The 25,823-nt window shown below is 34.4% G+C and overlaps 1 protein-coding gene across 1 annotated transcript; it reads left to right on the top strand.

Annotated features, from left to right (window-relative positions):
* Nucleotides 1–3,169: 3,169 nt before the first annotated feature.
* Nucleotides 3,170–24,742, top strand: LOC145726735 (uncharacterized; the record flags this gene model as incomplete). The annotated part of the gene is given in 20 exon segments (XM_081975957.1): nt 3,170–3,256; nt 3,319–3,373; nt 3,440–3,513; nt 3,574–3,736; nt 3,739–3,901; nt 7,415–8,136; nt 8,139–8,375; nt 8,378–9,859; nt 10,689–10,802; nt 10,862–10,921; nt 10,924–10,943; nt 11,124–11,287; nt 11,758–12,124; nt 13,740–14,075; nt 14,221–14,274; nt 16,459–16,641; nt 16,712–16,844; nt 17,043–17,198; nt 21,177–21,437; nt 21,876–24,742. Coding segments are annotated over 20 exon segments (5,298 nt in total), but the record flags the coding sequence as incomplete, so codon positions are not given.
* Between the last annotated feature and the right edge of the window lie 1,081 nt (nt 24,743–25,823).

Genomic DNA, 25,823 nt, shown 5'->3' with positions numbered 1-25,823 from the left:
CTTTCTTGACTGTAGGTACAGGGTGAAACAATTGGATTCACATCATTAGGATCACATTTAAGACCTTTTGCTTTTTGGTGACCTAGCATTTATTATTTTAAAATAACCTTTGGTCTTTGGTTCTTTTATGTTAAGTCCACAGGTGAAGTAGGTGTACAACTGTTTGTAGTTTGTGGGTCAATAATAGCTGTTTTAACCACCCCCATCAATATGTAACACTTGTTTATTTTTTGAGGTTTTATTTATAATTTATTGAGGTTTTATTCTGATGATGAAAGATGATTGTTTCAAAAAATCAAACAGTTAAAAAGTTTGAAATAATAGGTTTGACTAACCCAATTCGCACCGTCATGCTTTAAGCGAAGCTTAAATTAAGAGTGGTTCAGATTGGAAGATACAGGAAAAGAGTAGAGTTTCAACTGTGATCTTCAAACTTTTGAACCACACTTAACTTAAGCTTGGCTTAAAATACGACGTTGTAAATGGCGGTAAATAAGATAAGTTTAGGCAACTATTATTTGCTTTGGATGCAATATAACCTGGAAAACTGTCAGAATGTCCTTTGTAGAATGTATAACTTTAGGTGGTATTAATTGTGATGATTGATCAATCAATAGATACTAAGTAGAGATCCTAGTGATGTGGACATCTTAGTTATTATCACCCTGCTGTAGACAGATGGTTTCAAAATTATATTACTAACTTTCCCATTAGGGTCAGCTATTTTTGTTACAACCTTTTAGTATAATAAATAAAGATTGGAAGAAATAGTTAAAATATTTTTTTTTCTAAATTTGGTAGAATTTCAAAAAGTGTTATCTGTTTTATCTTAAATAGTAACCTGTTCTGTATGCATATAAAATGTATTTACAATTTTTTTTATTGGTGCTTAGGATGAGAAGGCAAAGGTAAATACAAATAAACATAGCAATGCATGACTCAATGTTAAACCAATTGTTAATGATTACTTTAAATAAGTTATATTTTAGTGTTCTCTTGTATAGAGGGTGTGTTCTGATCAATAGAGACGTTTTTTTATTTTGTTAAATTGTTTAATTATAATAACGAATTTATCAGCAAATGCAGTTTAAACGCATACTATAGTTTATTTAAAAACTAGGAGCGAATGAAGAAGCCTGATATACACAAACAAAAGTTACCAAAAAGATCCCTAGTTTTAATTTATGAGTTGAGTGATATTGGCATAAGTTTGTTGATCAAATGTGAATGAGATTAAGGTAAAAAAAACCTTTTTGTTATATCAATACACAGCCAGACGGGGTTTAAAAACACTCACTAACAACTTAAAACGACTCTGATGCAACAAGCAACTTTAAAATGCTAAAGAAACAGATAGACAGTGATTAAACTAAAAGTTCAAATGGTAGAGGAACCGGTGTTTTTTGAAATCACCGGTTGTTTAATAGGCACTTTCGTTCGACCCATGATTTTGTTACGATCTAAAAATCACATGACACCATAATTTTAAAATCACATGGTGGCCACGTGATTTTTGAATCATAACGCGTTGGATCCGAAAGAAAACTTAGTAATGGCTATGATTTCAGTTGTGTAAATCATCCCACCAACTGACCAATCGCATTCGATCACTATTACCAACCTAATTCACATTCACTCCTGCTAGTTTTTAAATAGACTATAAGCGCACCAAACAGACAACTTTTGGTATAAGTGCCGTATGATGTCACGAGGCATATTTGAGTTCGACCGCGTTTAGCACTACTTGTGATGTCTGTTTTAGTGTGATTATTAATTTTCCGTTTGTTGTGTTTTTCAATTATTGTTGAAGAAAAATGGTTTGTTACTACTAAATGGTGTCAGAGTGCACAAGTTCCACTAATTCCACACCAGGGTTATTTAAAGTGCCATTAAACAAACATTAGTTTTTCAGATAGAATATGTATTTAGATAAAATTTTGAACACAGGATCTACTATTCTGTTCTGTAGGTGTAAAAAGTTTTTGAACATTTTTGGTTTGGAACAATCAGAAGTCACTGAATAGAAAAGAAAGTATATACAGGGTAATTCAAATTCGACCCTCACCATTGGATCTCAGAACCATAAGAGATACGAGAAAGTTTAAATTGGGGCAAAGTTATACATCATTAAAATCAGAATAAAACGTACTATTTGGTGGGCTAAAAATCCAATATGGCGTCCATAAGAAAAAAGAAAGTTGATGATGACTGACAAAAAACGAAACGTCGTGTGGAAAATTTGAATCCGTCATCGAATAGCTAGGAAAAAGTGGCAATGAAAAGATGCTTTTAGTTTTGGGATATCTCTTCAAATAAGGTTAGAAATAAATAAAAACAAAAAATCAAATTTTCAATTTTTTTCGGATATCTTCGGAAGTACTCGGAAAATCAAAATTTTAAAACAGCATTTGGTTGAGCTTTAAATTGCGCAACTTCGCCCCAATTTAAACTTTCTCGTATCTCTTATGGTTTCTGAGATCCCAATGGTGAGGGTCGAATTTGAATTACCCTGTATACAGGGTGTCCCACGAGGTAAGGGACAAAATTTCACTACGTGTTTTTTAGGTAAATTCGAGTCAAAAATGTTCTATGAACAGGGGTCCGCAAATGCTTCCTTAACAAGATATGATTTTTTTTAATTAATAGTGTTACTATGTTGAAAACAACAATAACCTCACAAAAATATTTTTTACAAAAAAAATTAATACTACTTGGAAAACAACTGTTTATAATAATTGTTCAAATTGTCCACTTTCCCATTGTAAGCATAGTCTAGCCCTTTTAATGATGTGGATGATAGCCATTGTAGTTTTTGGCACAATATCACTATTAAATTTATAAATTCATATCTTGGTAAGGAAGCATTGCGGACCCATGTTCATAGAACTTTTTTAACAGAGAAAACACATGGTAAAATTTTGTCCCTTACTTCGCGGGACACCCTGTATATATGAGTTTTATGCAAGGTTTTATGTAAATCTAATCGGAATGTAATATGTAATAATTTCATGTACATATAGTAGATTCCTTGGTAGATTCGGTGTTGCATGCCATTTACATGCATAGCATGAAACAATGATCTCAATTTAATTTTTGCATCTTAGGAGTTTCATAACAGTCCCGTGGTAGTATCTACGGTTAGCAATGTGGATCAAGGTCATGAAAATCCTATTTCAAATGGAGAGTTTACCATTTTACGCCATTACGGCCTCCGAACATACATAACGATGTATTTGTTGGGAGCGGTGAGGCAATTGTAAGTCCAACTATATGGTTCAAGTTAATTATATTAGTATAAGAGCTGTTTGTCGATTACAGAGTGGTACTCCCCAGGACTTTGTTTATGGTGACATTGATGTCCGAAAGTGGTATGGTAAGTAATTGCTTAGTTTCTAACTGCTCGTAAGAATATTCAAATGATTGAACTACAAATTTGTAGAGAGCAATGCTAGTGATTTTCCGCGTGTTAAATTGAAATACATTAGAGAACTCGGAAATGGCCGTTTCGGAAAGGTAATCACTGTTTATCAGTTACTTTAATCAATCGGTTATGCTTCCTATCCTATATTTTAGGTGGTTGAAGGTGCTGCCCAAAATTTGGAACCCAATAAGATCTGGAGTCCGGTGGTTGTTAAAATACTGGACGTCACATCCAGTCCGCGCAATCGCGTCCTATTCCTTAACGACGCTCTATTTTATTTAGCGCCTCCTCATCCGAATTTATTGGCCCTCAAAGGCAATGTTTGCAGAATACGCCCTTACTGATTATAAACGAATCGTGCACCGGAGGTGATTTAAAGGCCAAATTACGAACATCTAACACGCAGGACATGACTTTGCAGTGGTGTGCTCAGTTAACCTCCGCCGTCCGTCATTTGCACGACAATGGATTTATCCACCCGTAAGTATCATAACCTCAAAACGTACTAGTAGATCCTTTTGGCTTGTCCCTAAATGAAATGATTACGACAGTTTCCTACAAAGTCCTAAGACAGACTTGCACCACATCCCTTACATTACATACAGGGTGTCCAATAAGTCGTGCACAAGGCTGTTTCTCAGAAACTATACAGGTGTGGTAAATCCAAAACCGACCATAGGAAAACCGTGTAACGGACAGAGAAACGTAGATAATTGCATGTGCGGGACAAAGACAGAAAACGAAAAAAATATCAAGTAGGCCATATTTTCAGTGCGCTGTTGCCAAAGTCCAATACCGTCGACAAAATTAATTTTGTTCTTTGATTATTCTGAAGCGAGTTGTGTCAGGGATTACTCAAATGTACACTAACATAACACACTACTTTATTGTTGAATAGTAAACTTAATAAAATACCAATTAGAGTAACAAAAAAAATTAATTTTGTCGACGGTATTGGATTTTGGCAACAGCGCACTGGAAAATATGGCCTACTTGATATTTTTTTCGTTTTCTGTCTTTGTCCCGCGCATGCAATTATCTACGTTTCTCTGTCCGTTACAGGGTTTTTCTATGGTCGGTTTTGGATTTACCACACCTGTATACAGGGTAATTCAAATTCGACCCTCACCATTGGGATCTCGGAAACCATAAGAGATACGAGAAAGTTTAAATTGGGGCAAAGTTGCGCAATTTAAAGCTCAACCAAATGCTGTTTTAAAATTTTTGATTTTCCGAGTACTTCCGAAGATATCCGAAAAAAAATTGAAAATTTGATTTTTTGTTTTTATTTATTTCTAACCTTATTTGAAGAGATATCCTAAAACTAATAGCATCTTTTCATTGCCACTTTTTCCTAGCTATTCGATGATGGATTCAAATTTGCCACACGACGTTTCGTTTTCTGTCAGTCATCATCAACTTTCTTTTTCTTATGGGCGCCATATTGGATTTTTAGCCCACCAAATAGTACGTTTTATTCTGATTTTAGTGATGTATAATAACTTATGATTTGCTTCATAAATAACAAAATAATTCAATAAAAACTATTTTTACTTTAGTTATTGGCTTTGAGTTAATGGGCCGTTTTAAAAAATGTCATTATTTGACAGTACTTGTCAAACACGATAATTCGGACGATCATTAGAGCATCAATCGTAGTTAAAAATGTATCTAGAAAAGAAACCCCCGCAGAAAATGTTATTATTATACAAGCATTGCTGAACTATTTAGGTTAATCAGAAAAAGAGATTTTTTAGCATTATCTCTAACTTAAAAAGGCTTATTTATGTTTCCAAGAGAAAGATCATCATTTTAAGAACTTCATTTTTTGCCAAATTTCAATTTTTTATAATGTTAAGTGCAAGTTTATAGTTATTTATACAGTAAGTGACAAACCATTTTTTATTCATTCATATTATTCGAGTGAATAAACCGGTTTATGTCACGTGTCTTATACAGTATTTTATTAAATTTCGACTTCTTATATTAAAAAAAAAACTAAAAATACAGTTCTATTAAATTTGCACCGCGCCCCATAGATGTAACATTGATGTTTGTTTGTTTACATCTGTAAATAGGCGAATGTCATTCAGAGTGATTTAATAGTTATTTATACAGCAAGTGACTTAAACCATTTTTTATTCACGAAAAGAACAACTAGGTCCACAAGCGTAGCGAGTGGCCTAAGCTCTTCGAGTGAATAAACCGGTTTAAGTCAAGTCACGTGTACACCTTTGTGACTAAGTATGTTCAGGCCAATTGCGTGTGACAAGTACTACCAAGTAATCTTCATAAAACGTCTCATTAACAAAGCTAACTAAGGTAAAATCTCTAAAAGCTCTAATGATCGTCCGAATTATCGTGTTTGACAAGTACTGTCAAATAATGACATTTTATAAAACGGCCCATTAACTCAAAGCCAATAACTAAAGTAAAAATAGTTTTTATTGAATTATTTTGTTATTTATGAAGCAAATCATAAATTATTATACATCACTAAAATCAGAATAAAACGTACTATTTGGTGGGCTAAAAATCCAATATGGCGCCCATAAGAAAAAAGAAAGTTGATGATGGCTGCCAAAAAACGAAACGTCGTGTGGCAAATTTGAATCCATCATCGAATAGCTGAGAAAAAGTGACAATGAAAAGGTGCTTTTAGTTTTGGAATATCTCTTTAAATAAGATTAGAAATAAATAAAAACAAAAAATCAAATTTTCAGTTTTTTTCGGATATCTTCGGAAGTACTCGCAAAATCGAAATTATTAAAACTGCATTTGGTTGAGCTTTACATTGCGCAACTTTGCCCCAATTTAAACTTTTTCGTATCTCTTATAGTTTCCGAGATCCCAATGGTGAGGGTCGAATTTGAATTACCCTGTATAGTAGAACTTCGGGAAAAAAATTGTCTAATAAATGTAGCCGCGAGAAAATGCTGGAAATAATTTTCAGCTCTCTAAATCTACCGCTAGGGGGCGTTTTGATAACAATGAAATGAAATTGTCCGAATACTCTGAAATTTTAAATGGAATAGTATAGCAAAATACGATGAACGTAATTGGCTGTTCTCGACGAACAATTCTGCTATTTAACATTTTTTCTATCTCTTTATACAGTATAAAGTGGTGGGTGTGGTCCAAATTTTTCGAATTCGATTTTCGAAAACAGTCGATTGTAGAGACTTTATTTACCCTAACAAACTCCTAGCCAAATGTTGAAGCAATTCGCTAATTATTAAAAAACATCTTGACGAAAAACTAAATTGCACTTTTGACTCTGTCTACTATTTTCTACATTATCCACGTTTGGACTAAGGTAAGCTTAGGTCATATCGCCGTATTTAAGACCCAAGGACATACCAGGTGTCCAAGAGCACCCTGGACATAGGAGATTAACATGGGAAAACGGTTTTGATTTTTTTGCGCCTGTACGGTTGATTTGATTGAAAAATCGTATTAATGAAAGTTGTAGTACCTATCACGGACTAATTTTCTGTATTTTTTTCAGATCTCTAACTTGATCCCTTTCGTCGTAAAACACGAACAAAAATGCGAAAATTTAAACTTTTTACCTGCACTGTATAAGCGGTTGTCGAGCAACCGTACCAGCAACAATGAAATGTTTACCCGTTGCCCGACAACCGCCTATACAGTGCAGGCCAAAAGTTTAAATTTTCTCATTTTTGTTCATGTTTTACGACGAAAGGGCTCAAGTTAGAGATCCGAAAAAAATACAGAAAACTAGTCCGTGATAGGTACTACAACTTTCATTAATACGATTTTTCAATCAAATCAACCGTACAGGCGCAAAAAAATCAAAACCGCTTTCCCATGTTAATCTCCTATGTCCAGGGTGCTCTTGGACACCTGGTATGTATTGCTGTAGCATTCTTTCCGCACATTTTAGGGACACCCTGTATATTAGGCATAAAATAATTCAAATTTTACAAAAATGACTCAAAGTCATCCATGTGGTTGTTTTTCTAATTGCAGAGATTTAGCGTCCAGAAACTGCTTACTCACAGAGAACCTCACACTTAAACTAGGTGATTATGGGCTTAGCGCCTCCAAATATCCCGAAGATTACTACAAAGGCGGCGAACCGTTGATACCAGTCAGATGGAGGTCACCGGAATCTCTGGATTGCACACCGACTACCATACAACCGAAACCTCTAACAAAGGAGGCGAACGTATGGGCGTTGGGCGTAACTATGTGGGAAATATGCGAGAATGGTGCGCAACCCTACGAAGGACTGGACGATGACGAAGTGGTGTCCAGAGTATTGGGACCCGAAAATCTGAGACTGGACGGCCCTACTAAACCGCAACTATATTCGGATTATTTGTTCCGATTGATGCGCATGTGTTGGAGCAGTGCAGAATCAAGACCGAAAGTATCTCAAATCGATCTGATGTTGTGTGACTTGCTGCAAGTTCACAAAAATACTCAAGACCCCTTACAGGACGCTAGCGATTTTGATAAACGCTGGGAGAATTTCAAACCGAACACGATTGTTAAGACTGACAACCACAGCGAATGCGAGTCTGCAGATCCACTGCAATTTAAGATAGGCCAAGACGAAGAAAAGTCCGCTTGCGTACAAATTGACAGTATGACGGATAGTTTGATTTTCAAGCAAGGAGGCAGCAGCGGAAGTGATACGGAGGAAGAGAACTGGAGACGGAAAGTTGAACGTGGGGCTTACAGCGAAAAGTGAGGTTGAAATCCCGTTCAGTGGCAGACCTAATGGTACTGACACACGTCGACTATTCGGAATCAGAAACGGAGACTCCAATGCCCAGTTTGGATTACCGACTGAACCGATCGTCTAGGAACAGATCAAATTTGGAAAACATCGCTCTCAACTTTAGTAGCGAGGGTAATTTACTCAACATTGAACACGACTTTCCAAACGAGCTGAAAAAACTCCAATTAGAGAGACGTGACAGTTTGCTTTTGTGCCTGACAAAAGTCAAAACAATTCGAATTTGAGTCTGTTGCACGAATTAAACGATCCGCTGGAAATGAAACCGATCAACCACATTTACAGCGTGTTTAACGTCACCATAAACAAATTCGATCATGGGACAAAGCTGCAAGAATTAATCAACATGGGGGATGAGACTAGGACTTTCAGTAGGCAGGACAGTGAAAACAAAAGTGATTTAGGTTACGTCACTTCACATAACAGCGAAAGAAACAGTGATTTTGGCAGTGTGGACGGGGAAGAATTCCATTATATTACAAAAACGGACTTGGAGGCAAAATTGAAGAATTGCAACCAACTAAAGCGGAATTTACCAGACATATTGGCCAGTCTGGACGAGAGTGGGGATTACGCTAAAGCTAATCTTGATTTACTAGAAACAAACTTGGTGGTTGATCACTGCTCTTCGGATGAATCTCCCGAGTTGGCTTTGAACAATGAATCTCATAACGTACCTGATCTCTATAGTGAGAATGTAGAAAGTAGTGATAGTGTTAATTCAGTGTTAAGTAGGCGGCGTGCTAATGTCAACAAAACGGACGTGCTGTTGCCCGAGATTAAACAAGACTTTGTTAGAGGACCTAGCATTATGGAGTCTTTAATTCGACCAAATGACGAGCAAAAAATGTCCGACTCTTCGCCTGGTTCTTTAGGTACCAAAACTGGCGAAACTCACTGTACGTACCTGGAAATTTCCACGTTTATCAACGAGGAAAGGAATGATGTCTTTTTACCACCAAAAAAAATAGAAGAGAGTAGTGATGCAGAAAGTGTTGCAACAGAATTACCAAATTGTGATGCGTTAGAAGCTACGTCACCTGCTCAAGATCATAAAGTTATCTTGAAAAAAAATGGTTCGGATTTGGATGTAATAAGCTTGAAAAGCAGTCCCAAGTCAATTGAGTCAGAGCTGAAACCAACAGTCGAGTTTGATTTGAGTGCAAACCAGCAAAGCACCACCATCCACTTCTCCAGCACCCCTTTTGCGAAACCAAACAGTCAATCCTTACAAAGTTTACCAAAAGTAAACCTGTTTGAAGATTCACCCGACTTTAAAAGTCTGCACAACATGAACGATAAACTAATGAACTACTCTCTAGAGACTTGGGACACTTTCCTCGGCAAGTCGTTTGAGTCAAACATGGACGAGGACGAGAATTTCTTTGATAGTTTCACGTCGGAGCCTCAAAGTATGGTGTTCCTGGATCAGGATAAGATCCAACAATCACGTTGTGAGTTTAATCAAACTGTCGTACTAAGAAGCGATGGAGATACGTTTATCAAAAACGTAAATCAATTGGAAGAGGGGCTTCAAGACGGCACATTTGTTGTCGATACTAAAAGCGAAGAGCCCGATGACCGGAACGATCAAACGGTCGAAGTGGTGAATCAAACGTTTGATGTGAGTATTCCAGTTCTGAATGGAGAGGCACAAAATGATGACATAGGTAAGTGAATTTTGAAGAGAGCATGTAGAAAATTTAAAAAAATTAGGGACAAATGTTTACAAAATTGACGATCAAGGGTGTTTGAGTTAAAACGTGCGCAGCACTGGGAATAATTTAAGAACTAATGTTTATAAAAAATTTTGATACATATTTCTCAAATAGATACCTTTTGACATGTTGACCTTCTATCAATGTCAGTTTGACAGTACTATTCATGTCGAATATGGGCGAATTTCAACGAACGAACGAATAGAAATTCTGGTTAATCCTAGTTTATGCATTTTTACGGTAGATTTAACAACACTTCGATTCATTTGACTGACTTCAATTTGTTTTAACTAGTTTCATCTTTCAAGTGAGTGTTGCTGTGATATTTGAGGAGCTATCAAAAACTGTTAATAAAGAAAGTTCTAGAAAATTTCATGCTCTTTAAGTTTGTTGTTAGGTGATTTGTCCTTAATGACTTCCTCAAGGAATTACAGGCCAAAAAGTGACAGAATGCACCAACGTGTTTTTTTTTTGAAGTAGTTTGATTTTTCAGGTGAATGCAGCTCACTTGATTGATTATTCGCTAAATAATTTTTCTATGCAATTTGTAAAATGGGCAAACAAATTTAAATGTGTGGTATAATGTTTCAAAACCCATATGCTATAGAAAAAAACCTGACAATAATATTTAGAAAAAATAATACAATTTCCTTGACTGGTGGTTTGGTAAAGGCTATTTTATGTAACTCACCTTTGCTAATTTTGCTCTGCTAAATCTGATTTGATTTTTTTCTAACTGGCTACTTAAATATGTACCTACAATAAAATTGTAATACTTTAGATCATACGAAATCCAAACGTTCGAAATCCGGAGATGGATGGTTTTTACATCCTCAATCGAACAATGATGATACGTCACGAGAAGAAACGGAGCCTCGCCCAGGTACTAGCAAAGGTATAATAGTACTGCTCCTTAGGATTGAGAATTTTTTACAAAATTGAACATTATTACAGATAGTTACATAAGATTTGGGGTGGATGACGAAATAATGATTGCTATACGAAATGAATTGCTTGAAAACTTCCACAAGCGCAAGTATGTCATCATTATGATTTGTTCTTTACTATCTAAGTTTTAATGTTTGTTTAAAGGGTTATAATTGATAGACTTAAAAATATATTCGAATTCTTTCGTTTTTTTGTTAAAAGCTTATCTGCTGTGCAAGAAAATAGCAAATAATTTTGGTTATTGGTTTCTCCAAATATTATTTTGTAGGGCGTTGGCCAAGAAAACTTAGTAGAAAGCGAAAGTTGGAATGAGGGCGAACGTGATGAGGTTTTCTTGAAGTATAACGTTTACAATATGCCACTGTCGCCTATTCCTGAAGAGGGTAGTTTGGACGAAGAAAATGATGATGAAATGATGGTAAATAGTCTACGGTAAGTCGACTAGCTTTTGTATGCGACTCAAAATGTTTGTTGTGGACGCAAAACTGGTAGCACTTTGGTCTATAAACAGTTAATAAATTTAAGATTTAATAATAAATGCAAAGAATAGTTGTTTAGCGAGAAGGGGCAGTCGGAATAATTCCTTTGACGTTGTGGTGATGTGTTTGGCTGACCTCGGTTTGCCTTTGGTAGGAAACATATTGCCGGTTGTCTCTTATCTTATTTAATTTTGAAATAAATGTCCAATAAAACTACTGATATTCAATCAATCAATATTTATTGATGAAGCACATGCCAACAGCAATTTCACAAACGTTAAATGTTAAAATGTTGCGTTTTTAAAAAGGAAAAAATAGCTGTTAAATATTTATCTGCATACTTCTAAATGCGTCAAAAACTATTTTTGGCTTACGATCCCTCTGTAAAATATCGCTCTAAGTGTCAATAATAATTTTTAAAAGCAGCGAAACGGATAGTGATTGGACTGATCAGTGCCATCCAGACAATCCACCGATTTTATCAACAACTATTACTATCAAATCAGACAACGTTGCCAACACTCCTAGTCAAGGTTCTTGCTGCTCCGGTGATACTCTGTTCGATTTCGAAGACTTTGCAGACAAAGAAACCAATATCCAAGATCAAGAAGATGATCAATGCAAAGATGACTTGGACGTTAAGGATGTCAGTGAGGAAACTGTGAAAGAGACCGATAATAACGAATCCAATTCAGTAGTAGCGTCTAATGAAATGAGTCTAGTGGCTTTTTTAAGTAGCGAGCGAAGGCATTCGAGTGCTTGTCATCTACAACCGTCTCCTAGTAAAGCGGTAAGTACCAGTATATTTTTATTTAATTACAGACGTATCCCAGTATATTGATCAATCTTGTGTGTTGCTTAATGTTGCGTTCAGTAAGACTTTTGACCGGATAGTCCACACTTTACTTGATACTAAATTAAAATAATATGTATTTTTGGATATGGTTTGTGGTTGGATCAAGAGTTATGTAACAACAGGATTCCACTTATACAACAAAAAAAATTCATATACTTATTTAAAGAGTATTTTTCTCAATTTAAAATTACGCCATTATTATCAAGCCACTTCTTTATCTAATTATATTGTTCTTCTACCCTCAATACTTACTCTGATAGACTATTTTCTTTATGATCAAATTAGAATCATCTGCATATAGTTTATTATAAGCAATTATTATTATGAAAAGCATCTGGCAGATCACTCAAATAAATAATAAAAAGAAGGAATAGACTTAAATTTTATTTGAAGACTCTCTGATTCTTGGTCTTTTATTGTCACATACTGCGTACGACGAGATGACTCTATTCACGAGAAAGCATATTCTCTAATACTGTATCTATGAGGTTTACAAAGCAAAGTTTTGTGGTTGAGGCAGTCGAAAGCCTTGAACAAATCGAGGACGAGCTCAGCACAAAGATTTTCCTCTTCCAGAGCATCCGAAATCTCAGAAATCAACTCGAAAATTTCTTTCTACAGATTTGCCGTGCTGGAAGCTCGAGAGTAATTTATTAAATCCGAAAAAAATTAACAATTCTACTATATTCAAAAGAAGACAATAGGGATACTAATGGGTCCATAATTTTCGAAAATATCTGCATTGCTCTTCTTGAATGAAAGTATAAGAGTGGCTGTTTTAGAGCAGTAGGATCCGTAGAAATCCGTATAACTTCACTCTCATCCACCCTAGATAAATAAATAGAATGCAAGTTCACATTAATGCGTGAATGATAAAAAAGCTTCTTTTACTTAGGGCTTCCTGAGCAAACAAAATTTGTCAAATATTGTAGATGGCGCTGGAACAGTAGAAAATCTTTCTTTTTTTGGTTTCCCGTTAGATTATGAATAATCTGAACAATGTTTTGTTTTTTTTTGTCGGAATTTATATAAAATTTACTCTTTCCTTCTGTTAAAAGTTTAACATGTTCGATTTTCATATCGTAGTAAATTTTACTGCATTCAGGATAAATCTTTAAACTGTTAAGAATGTAGAGCTTATTTTGGAACTCTTTGATTTTCGGACTCTTGAAAAAACGTTTTATGAGATTAGTTTCCTGAGAGAATCTTAAAGGAAAATACAAATTAAAGTAATGCAGAAACATCTCCGGAAAGGAGTTTGTTTTCTGTGCCCATCCGGCTGAAAACCTGATTTTGGGCGAATAATTTTAAAATGTGCCTTTATTAGTCATACACATATTACCACAACTTTATTTAAATCGGATAACAAAAAATCCCTAAAGACCTAAATAAGTTCAAATGCAGGTACAATACAATTTATTTACTCCTTGTTTCTTTTATAAGAAGGTTTCATGCCGAAAATTGTAACGCGAAATTTTCTAGGTTGCTCCTTTGCCTTCGCCCGAAGACAAACCGTGGAAATCGCTACCGGCTTCGCTATTAACCTACGATTCGATGCAAAAAACCAATCTTAATCCCATCAATCGAAGAGCCGTCTAAGCCTGAAGCCGCCATATACGATAAAGTAGCGTCAGACGAAGATGAAGATGATACCATAACAAACCTTTACGAAAATATCACGGTTGATACGAGTGCCAAACCGTCCGAGGAACAGCAACAGGAAACAAACGAAATGTTGGGAATTTTAACTGATATAAGATTCTGTGGCCCGATTGACAGCCAATTGATGTCGACGTCGTTTAGCGAAAGTAACGATGTCGAAGAGCAAGAATGGGACAGCGGCTCAGACACTAGGTCCAGTTCGAGCGGAGAGTTTATATGGAAGGTAAGCATTAAAGTGGTTTATAGTTGTAGGCATGAGTTATTAAGTGTTTTTTTTTTCTTTTACGTCCAGTTTTGTTTTTTTTGTTTAACCTTGTTTCTTTTCACCATTTTTGTTCTAACCCTTTTTTATATGTGATTCCGTTTAGGAAGGGGAGCATGAGGAGTCGCTTAAGGCCCTTAATGCCGCCCCGCATGATTTGGTAAGTACGATTTCTTATGTACAATTTACTTCTTGTCGAAACAAATGGAATGCCAGTCGAAACAAATGACAATCAGTGTGTTATGTGTAGTGGCTATATCTCCAAATTTTTATAATTTACAAAATCGGAAAAAACTCCTCCTCCTTCTTTATTAATTTACTCCTATTATTTGATTTTTGCTTACAGAGACTATTGTAAGATTTGGCGGGCTTTATAAAAAAACAAAAAACTCTGCCATTGCGTTTAATTTCGTTTAAATAAATGTTTGTCCACGACCAACCAATAATGTACTAATATTCAGCGTGTTGACAGAAGTTAAATGAAGGTCATATAGCGTCAGAGTGATTAATGAAGAGGAATAATGATCATTATTCCCTCTCGACCTAAAGGTGGTTGCACACCAAGCATAAAACATGGATATGCGGTATTTCTTGCATGTAGACATCCACTTATGTCTTTGCAATTACTGCTAATTCAGAATACCATTTTCTTAACAAATACACCGCAATAACACAGTACAGGAGTTTGCCAAATCATTAGGTAAATTCCATAATTTATATTTGAAATATTTTTGGTGTATGACCGTCCTTAGTTCTGTGGTTTTTTAAGTTGACATTGACAACGTCAGTGCCCTTGTGGTCGTAGGCGGCAACGCTGGGGGTGCGTTCAGAAATAGGGCTGGTGTGCGCACCGTGGCGTTTGTCACATGCCACCATATAGTTATGTAAATAAATTGTTCACGTGATCCATTTTTTCCCAAATTCTGTCACGACTTGTACACCGACGGCCTTTCTAAACGCGATCCTAATCGTATCGAGTTTGACATTTCAGTTGTTATGGCGGATTTGAGAGATTACCTATATTATTTATTATCTACATAAAAGAGTATCAACTTCTAATTTGCCTGCACTTGGCATTAGTGGTAATGGACAGTGGTCGTGGACAAAGTATAGTATTATCCTCGTTTTTTATGGCCATTAATCCCACGGGAGATTTGCGTCCCTCGCCTGCGGCTCGTGACGTAAACATCCCCCTTAGGGATTAATGGCTATCATAAAAAGCTCGTTGAATAATATACTATTTTGTTAAGTTGTCAAAAGGGTCGTAAATAAACGTATTATTATATATTTATTAAATAAAGTGAAAAAAACATGATGAATGATAAGAATTGTACATATTTCAAATTGAACGAAAACGCGGCAGGATACGTACAACAGTTACCAGAACGGAACCAACTACACGAAAGGCAATTTAGATTTATCCTTGATCAATTATAGATCGTTTACATAATTAAATAACATGTTCGCTTCCGTACTCTATTTTGCAACATTTTTTAAATTTTGTTAGTTTCAACTCAATTTTGAAATACAATTCTATCCATTTTTCTTAATTTGAATAATTTGGTGTCATTTTGATTACAATTTTACAATACATACTCTATTCTACTAATAACTTTGACATAACCCAAAGCTGATTGTCATTTGTTTTTTTATAATAGCGGTGAAATTTTCGAACGCCACCTATGACAAAAAAATTAAAAAACTTTTTTGCCCATCATCAAGTACATCATTGAAAAGGGTTTTTAAGCGCTTTCAAAAATACAAAGAATTTACATAGTTATCATCCATATTTCGAAAAAAAAATGGCGATAGATTTTTTTCTAAATACGCCATTGTGTTCTATGTAAAGAAATGCCCTAATAATGTCTGAGTTTCAAAACTCTTTTTGGCTTTGTTAAGGAACTGTAAGCAATTGTTTAATGCAGCCGCTGACGTTTTCCCAATTTTCCGGAAAACTGAAAAAGATAATTATTCAATTTGGAAACCGTAAATATTATTGACATACAATTCTCTGAAACTTTCCCCATTTCCAACCGACTCTGTAGCCCCTACGGTTACCGAGATCTTAATACGTTTGGAACCAATTTGGTACACACTGTATAAAACATAAACATATTTTTGCGTTCATATATTCACATTCAGCAATATGTTATAAACGTAATAAAGTAGTAGTCCATTTTGTGTAATAAATAAAAATTAAACTTTGGTTGTGGGTGCATTCTTTTTTTTTTTAGTTTTCTACACCTAAATCAGTATTGAGCAATGTCGACTAAAAAAGGCGTTTTAGTTACGCTCCTTTTTGAAAGCATAAATAAAAATCTCGATAAAAACAAATGGATTTTAGTTGGAAGACGTTCAACCGATGGATGGGATTGCTGAAGAAATTACGGAAAGCGACGTCAGCACGACGTCAAGCGATGACGAAGGGGACAATCTGGAATTTGTTCCGTCGGCCTGGGACAAATTTGCGACGCCCACCAAGTCAGCTTTGCGTTCTCCCGACAAAAGTTTGGAAAGAACCAAATCGGTAACAAAAAGTTTGCAATCAATAATGAACGGTTGCAGTGTTAAACAACCAGTTTGAAATTTTTAAACAGAAAAAGTCCAAAGGAGTGTGGTTCAAAAAACAAAAATACCATTGCGTGTACGAGTACCCTAAGGAACCAGACAGTCCCGTATTGCAAAGTCAAGACTTGTGGAAACCGCAGATTGACTACGCCTCCTTTACTGGTAAGTCTTTAGCAATTACGTGTATAATTCATTGCATTCAGTCTGAAATGATTATTTTAAATCACCAACATGATCGAAGGCAGGAGTGTCAATCATCCCATAATTCACCTCATACTCACGCATCATTTTCATCAGAATCTGTTGAGCAATTTTAAAAAAGTCCCTGACAGTGACATTGTTCTATATTCTGGATTCCAGAGTGGGAATTTGACGTCGATACTTATTTGCCCCCGCCCACTACAGAAAGTGACCTAAATCCAAGCACCTTTACCTTCAAACCCAAAATTAACAACAGTAGACGTAGCTTGTATTATCTCACCACATCCATCAACGACTTACAGGGTGATGGTTCAAGTAAGGAATACTTTTAGATCATCGTATCTTTGTTCGTGTTCCGTTCAGAGAGGAATATAACTGAGGATAATTAAATAATGGTGAAAAAATAGAATATTTATTAAAAGTATAAATAAACAAAGTGACTATGAAGAAAAATTGGAGCATCAAATATATTTTTTATTATGCGCTATTACAAATATTCTGAATATTTAGTATTAAACTAATGTGCTCCACAATTCGTAGCCCACGCCAGCTTTCAATTTTTAAATCAATTCAATTCGTTCTTTTGCAACCATCGAAAATACATTTAATTTGAAAGCATTACTTTATGTTTAAATTTTCATTGCTTTAGTCAATATTTCGTTACAATTCACTATAGTTAAGGTTGTTTGGTAATGACACGGTGATGGTATATTAGAAGTATCTAGAGAAAAACTCGGTTCAAACTCTGTTTCCAAAATATTTTGCCACACCCGCAAAAACAGGTCCACAGGTTTTAAAAACTGATAAACTGGTTGGAAGTTTCTTGAATTTTTATATTTTGTCAATTTTGTATAATATAAAACTAATACAGTACTTGAATCTTAAAATAAAGATATTCCAAACAATTCTGCGGTGAATATGACGGGATTGGCTGGGTTACAAGAAATGAAAACTTTTTTAGTTGGGTTATAATAAATTCGTTTATTTATTTTTTCTAATTTTGTCCGTCTAGAAATATTGCAATTGATATTGCACAGTCATTTGAATCAGCTGAGTTTCTCCTTCAACCACAATAACGTACTTTTCATAACCTGCTCATGTAAGACAATCATTTAACAAATTTAATATTCAGCATTAACAGATGGTAAATTACTTTCTATAGTACGAACTCCAATCCTCAATTGTTTATTTAAGTCACTCACTTAATTAATATCTGTTAAGCTGGGTTTGTAGATTGATACAATACAACTTAAGAGAAGCTTAGTATAGAAACGATATACTATGAGACATACACAAGGCAATTTATAGATGCACAAGCATAGCACAGAAGTGCACGACATAACACAAGAGTTGGTCAAGTTACAACTTTTATGTTGTGTTTATGTACAGGGTGATTGATTGAATTTTGACCACCCCCTTAACTTCCATAATTTTGATTTTAGCAAAAAACGTTAAAAACAAAACTAGAAGATATTTAGGTCTACATTAATTTTAGATAAACAGTTATTATACAGGGTGTCCCAAATTTGAGTAACGAACCAAACTTATGGTTTTTTTTAAATAGAATGACCAACTTTTTATCCGATATTTGAATTCTACGTCAAATTCTAGGCCTATTGATGTAAAATGTCTGTATCGATATTCAACTGTTTCCGCAGCAGCGTCCTTGATTGATTGAATTTTAACCACCCCCTTAACTTCCGTATTTTTGATTTTAGTAAAAAAACTAGTTGTAGCAACAGTTATAGATATTTGGGTCTACTTTTACTCTTATATAAACAGTTATTATACAGGCTGCCCCAAAGTTGAGTAACTAAATTAAACCTTAATCACATAGTCGAGGAAACATTGTTAAAGTAACAGATGCTGCGGAAACAGTTGATTATCGATACAGACATTTTACATCAATTCCTAAAATTTGACGTAGAATGCGATTATCGGATAAGGTTCGTTACTAAAATTTGGGACACCCTGTATAATAAATAACTGTTTATCTAAGAATAAAGTAGACCTAAATATCTTCTAGTTTTATATTTAACGTTTTTTGCTAAAATCAAAATTAAAAAAGTTAAGGGGGTGGTCAAAATTCAACCAATCAAGGACGCTGCTGCGGAAACAGTTGAATATCGATACAGACATTTTACATCAATTAGGCCTAGAATTTGACGTAGAATTCAAATATCGGATAAAAAGTTGGTCATCGTATTTAAAAAAACATAAGTTTGGTTTATTACTCAAATTTGGGACACCCTGTATAATAACTGTTTATCTAAAAATAAAGTAGACCTAAATATCTACTGGTTTTGTATTTAACGTTTTTTGCTAAAATCAAAATTAAGAAAGTTAAGGGGGTGGTCAAAATTCAATCAATCACCCTGTACAACGATAGTATGTTAATAATAGTAAAATATATCTACTTTTGTAAGAAACATCTATTAACATTTCATTGTTTCCAGAGACTGAGATTTTTGGGTTGCATTATAGATTTTTCATAAAAATTTCTTGAAACATATTAATAATAAAGTCATAGAAAAAATTAAATAAGCGTCTAAAATGTTTTCCAGCGGGTTTAAAATAAAATAAGTGGATTGCAACCTGAAAATGAGATATGAGATACTACAGCATCACTCATAATGTCTTATTGAATTTTTAGTTTGTTGTATTTATTTTAGAGAAACATGTAACCATCCAGAACCTAAATCACGGCTTAAAGTTAAAGAAATACTACATATTGGTGATACATCTCTGTGAATTTTGGTAAATATATTAGGTTTCAAATTTAGACGGAAATCTATGATCCAAACGGAGACTTCTCATAAATAAAAAATGTTATTTCGGTCAAGATATTTTTGATTTGCTTTGGTATAAGGTTGTTTTAGTGCAAATTTGCAGCCAAAGATCTCTACTTCCTGACTGACAATACACGCAAAATTTTAAACGTGACTAAGCTGTAGACACGCCCTTTTCTACAGGGTGATTCCAAAGTTGGTGCTTTCCTATGACGCTTTTTCGAAATATGAACAATAACGAAGATACAGGGTGTCAAAGTTTTACTGAAAAAATAAAAATGTAATGATTTTGGCCAAACCACTTGAAGTAATTAAACAAAATTTTGTAGGTCTCAGTTGCTACGTGGAAAGGAAATTTTCCAAGAAACAACAATTTTCTTGCGTTTACCAGTGGCGCGCGTACAGTTTTTTTAAAACATTTTTGAAAAAAAATATTACCCTACTGGTTTTTTTTTTCAACATAAAATGTATTATTGAATTCCTTGTTCAATTCTAAAAATAAAACCCGTTTTATTATTTTTTGCTACGACGCACCGTTTCCCAGTAAAAAAAATAAAAATAAAAATGCGTGCCTAAAATTAAATGCTGTTTTAATTTAAAATGTAAAATTATTAAAACTTAGTTCAAAGGCGTCTGAAATCTTTTGTTTTTGTTTATGTCTGTTGATAAGGAATAACCTGTAATTAGTAATTAAATTTATGTTATTTTTTATTTTGTTTTTTTTCAGTAAAACTTTGACACCCGGTATCTTCGTTATTGTTCATATTTCGAAAAAGCGTCAAATGAAAAAAAAACTTATTTTTTGAAGCCCTATTCGTAGGTGAAAGGAAAGCCCCAACTTTGGAATCACCCTGTATAATATGAACACAACAGGTTTGTTGATGAAAACTTGATTTGATTCATATGATTATAAATGACGTAGCCTTCATGACGCACGGGTGAACTCACTCCGCGAGAACAGTATCTCTGTCATTTATATACAAAATTTGCTTTATGGCAAAAAAATCTATAAATTAATATTAACATGAAGCGTTTATGCTGTGATTGTGTTGAGTCAATCTATAAATCCAGCTTTAATTTATATTAGGTTGTATGGTGTTTGGTTAAGTCAATAAAAAATTATATGTTGCTTAACCTATCCTCCGTAACTGTTCAAAATTTTTAACAGATGTTTTTCGTCTCCGCTCATTGATAATCAAATTTAAAATATAAACTACATGATGGTTGCAAAAAAATGAAACGTGGTAATCCAAATAAGACGCACGATCGGTGCAAATCACAGTCAAGGTATCAGTTAGCTGTATTTGGTTTTTGTGATGTATAAAAAAAGAAAAATACTGGGGTTGCTGGGTTTTTATAAATTTGTCCATGTAAAGATAGCGCTGATTCAAAAATCCTCTCTGTACTTGAACAATGTATTGATCGTGAGAGGTATTCCTCCTCATTTAAAGAGGCAAATAAGCAGAAGACCCACTTAATGGTTTTCAATATGGTTTCTCTTCAGGTTCATCGTTAAACAATGAAAATGATTTCATATCATCGCCCTCAAAGACGACCAATTTGGACGCGAACGTGCTCTGCTCTCAATTCTTCCCAGGGGCGTCAATATGGACGGATCAGAGTAGCACGCCGGACAGCGGACTGGAGGACTCTACACCAGTCGATTTTACGGACAAAAATTTTCCTTGTCTTGAAGTTTTGCCACTCCGAAAACTTGCCGCTCAAGTTTTAAATAACATTCAAGATCAACCAGTCACAAGTAGCGGTGAGTCTACAGTGTGTCCCGTTTTTCATCGGTACACCTTGATATCTCAGTTAATAATAATGCCATTTTCTTTACATTACGGTGGTAATTGTATGTTAGAAGAAAACCCTTTTTACGCCGCACCAAATACTTCATTTTTCTGACATACAATCACCACCATAATTTAAAGAGAATCGCATTATTATTAACTGAGATATCAAGGTGTACTGATGAAAAGCGGGACACATTGTATAGTTACTATCATCTTAAAATTATGCAGTTTAACAAGCGGATATAAATCTGATAACAACACCAAGTGGTATGTGATGTGTTACTTGGGCAATAAAGAGAAACTAATAAAAACAACTAAATAAAAAAGCGATGGAATTTAGATTAAAGTAGTTTAATAATTTAGAATAAAAAATAACAGCATTTTCAAACCATCCGATTTTTTTCCAGATGTGAAGGATGTATTAGGAGGACTACGCCATACGCGAAATCAACTGAAACTTAATTTGCCCCCGAGTCCATCCGCGTTCACTTCCGTCAAAACGTTTACGGTAGAACCGCAACCAGAACCGGTCGTACTGAGAGAGAAACCGACATTTTCCACTTTCGGAAAAAGTCGGTTTCTAGTACAGCACGTCGATACTCCACCTGTTAACGACGACACTCACTCTACTAATAAGAACGTTTGTTTTGACGTTTTGCCGTATCGACCTTTGAACGTTTTGCCCGTTCTGGAACAAGAAAATAACATTGCCTGCTTGGAACCGTTGAAATGCGAACCAACAACGATGGTTCCGCAAACGAAACGCGACGGTTTCTGTAAGGGCGAGGCTAATTTGTTGGACAGCGCGGACGAGGATAGCGGCATAGAATCTAGTACTTTAGAGAGGAAAAGTGCAGGTTTGGGTCATGATTAAACCGTTTTAATATTGAAAGAACTGAAAGATGTAGAATCTTTTGTTTTTTTTTTTTACTAGAAAGCGATTCGGCACTGAATTGAAAAGTCCCGGGACTAGTCCGATGGTCCCGAAAAATATGAAAAGTAACCAAAAAAAAAATGTTTTTAATAAAATTAAAGAATGTCAACTCTTTTTTAGGAGAAAAAAATATTAACAAATATTTGTAAACCCATCGGGAAAACCCAAACTTTATTACCTATTTTTTATCGAGTAAATTAAAATTATAAGGCTACTAGAGTTTTAAGAGTTGTTCTCTAGGGCCGATCTGAGCCACTGAGAAAGATCGTTCGGACTCCACACTAGTATGAGGAATGGTATCTCTCATCTCTACACAGGTCCCGGGATTCCAAAATCACCCAGAATCCCGGAGAGTCCCGGTCCTAAAATTGGCCTCAAAAAATTAATGGGCCTATCCCACATATCATAAATTTTTGTTTTAATGACTGGAATCGAAAGAATAGGATCAAAAAACTAATTTTTCATATTCTTGAAGAAAAAATTATGGTCGTAAATGTTCCTACATTAGTTTGAATTTGTCCATTAAATTTAAAAGATCTGTTTTGGCGCGCATGTGACGTACGTAATTCTGGGCGATTTTATTGGCTGTTGCACGCCATCTGTTTCACTTCTTGTCGCTGATTGGTTGATAGTGTAGTACGTCACCGGCGGCGGGCGTTTTAAACATGAGATTAATGTAGTTTTTATCATCATTTTTTTTCTATTTAGACTTAATATTTTTCATAACAAAAAAATACGGGTATAATATTTTCAATCCGTCTTTGTAGTTATGAAATAAAAAAAAATTGTGGGAGAGGCCCATTTTAAAAAGTGTAAGAACTCCAGTTTTTTAAATAAAACACCCTACTTTTAAAATTGTCCGTCTAATATTATAACAAGTAAGCATTAAGCTACTTATGTGAAAAGTTAATACTTTCTGAAAGGATCACAATAAATGATATTTTTCTACCAACATTTAATAATGATGCATTTTTTGCTTCCAAATCTCAACGAAAAGTTACCGTTTACTGAGGACTTTACAGTATTTAATTGTGTATAGTTTTGTTTTGTTTTATCCTGTTTTCCTGTCCTAAAAATGTCATTTTTTAAACGTCAATATATCGAAAACCATTGCAGATACATATAAATTATGAAAAATGACCAATCACATTCGACACTTTTTAAATAGAGTATAGCTATACAAACTGTCACAAAAACCAAATTGATCAAAACTTAATCACATAACCTTCTTACTCAATTATCATTTTTTGTCATTCTTCGGTAAAAACTTTATAAAAATCAGGTTGGTACTACGAAAATTGTCAACTAAAACAAAGCTGCAAGCTGCAACTTATTGGAGCTCTAAAAACTTGCAACAATTTTAATTGGAGGTAGAAAATCGGCCAAGTGTAAAGCAGCCTACGGCTATTTTCTGAACAGGGCAAATTGGAAATAACATAACAGTTGTTTATAAATCCATCTTTATGTTCCAAGGCTATTGCGTTTTTGTCGATTTTTCTTTACAAATTCACTTGAACAAATTAATTGTTTTTTAATTTTAGGTTGAATTAAATGTGTTAGAACAATTTTCCCTATAAATATCGATTTAATGGTCACATTTTAAAAATCTGTATAGTGTATACCGTGTAGTAATATTCGTGCATTGTTAATATGATGTTTTTTGTATAGTCCATTGAAAATTATAGTTAGGTTAAATCATTGTGATATTATATTTTGTTTTGGTGACTAATCATAACTATTGTAAAGTCATTATTCGAGCGAATTTTCAGTAAGTTGGCGATAATTTAAACTCACAAGATATTTTAAATTGGAGCTTGAAATTTAAAGGGATGATTAAGCCTGATACAGTAAAACTTTAAATTTATCTACAGAAAATACAGGTTTTTGAAAAAAATATTGCTAAAAGTCTTGATTTGAAGCATACCAAATTTCCCTATACCTATTCTATCTTTAAATAATTTTATATTATACATTAAATCTGAACGAAAAGGGCAAACCCTGTATTTTACTTCTGATCTCATATAATGAGTCTTTTTTTTTTCTTGTGAAAATTAGTACAGAACTATTCTAGATTAACTGTACTTGAGAAGCCCTTGTATGTTTAGGTGTTACTAGATTTTTTATAATATGTACGTATCTGCCGATATTTTAGTTGTATAGATATCTTGATGTACCTACCTTTAGGTATAGGCAACGTCCGTATCGGATTAAGTAATTAATGTGATTTTAAGTGTGGTTGTTTTCATCTTTGAATAAACTTATTCAGAATCCAAATAATACAATTAATATTGTTTTGGGAAGTCCTGCAATAAATTTACTGAGAGATGGCATCTACTGGCACTGAGTAGTTATTATTGTATCTTTTATGTCCGTTTTCCCAACATTGGCTAAGTTAAGTTTAATGACAGCTTAGATTAGTTTATACTTATGTGTTATTTGCACCTGATCTGTTGTCATATTCAAACTTCAACTTAGCTTTTAAGTTGTACTTAAAATCGACTTAGAAGTGTCGGGGTAATAGGCATTAGACCCGGTTCCACAATCATACATATGTCAAAACTTTTGACGAAAATCACATATAAAGTCAGTTTACGATCTTTTTGGTTCTACCCTATCCATAAAACTTTGACAATTTGCCCCTTGTATATTTTTGACAATGACTTTTCTTTAAGGTTATATTACATTTTTTCATACCCTGTTGTCAACTAGTCTAATATAACTTTCTAAGGATAAGTTAAATACATATAATTAATAAGTGTGGAAGTGTAAAGTCTCCCTAAGTGTCTGTTTTCAAACTAGACCAATGCCCATTTTCTAGGACTTCACTAGGTTTTTTTGCCACCAACCAAAAAATGTCTTATACAGTGCGTTTTTTTTAACGCGCAACATAGGATTTTACGTGTTAAATTTTTAAGCCCATGTTAGACCATTTTATTTTGGAACTGCAAATCTATAACTTGACGGGTGTGTCTTTAGTACCCTGAAGCTTAAGTAAGTCTACCAATTTGGTCTAAAAAGTGATTAAAAACTGGAAAAAAATATTTTTTTTTTCGAAAAGATTTTATCGTTTCATACTCCCTGTATGCATTGTTGTTCCTTGTGGTTTTTGATACTGGCAGAGCAGGTAGCAGGTAGAGTGACATATTTGACTGCATCACGACCCGACATCTTTTGAACGTCAAAAGGGCATTTTATGATTGTTTGGAATACTGTTTGGCTTCAAACGGAGGTCACTTTGAACAATTCACTTATAAAAATACTTCTTTATTCTTAACTTTCTTGATATAAAGTTAATGATCACCCTGTTTTACTTTCTACGCCAAATTTTACCTGCTACCTGCCGTGTCAGTATCAAAAACAACAAAGAACAACAATGCATACAGGGAGTATGAAACGATAAAACCTTTTCAAAAAAAATGAT

This window comes from Ips typographus, linkage group LG3 (assembly GCF_016097725.1).
Source record: "Ips typographus isolate SLU linkage group LG3, UJ_Ityp_2.0, whole genome shotgun sequence".
Taxonomy (NCBI): Eukaryota; Metazoa; Arthropoda; class Insecta; order Coleoptera; family Curculionidae; genus Ips; species Ips typographus.
This window is presented reverse-complemented; position numbering and strand designations above follow the sequence as displayed.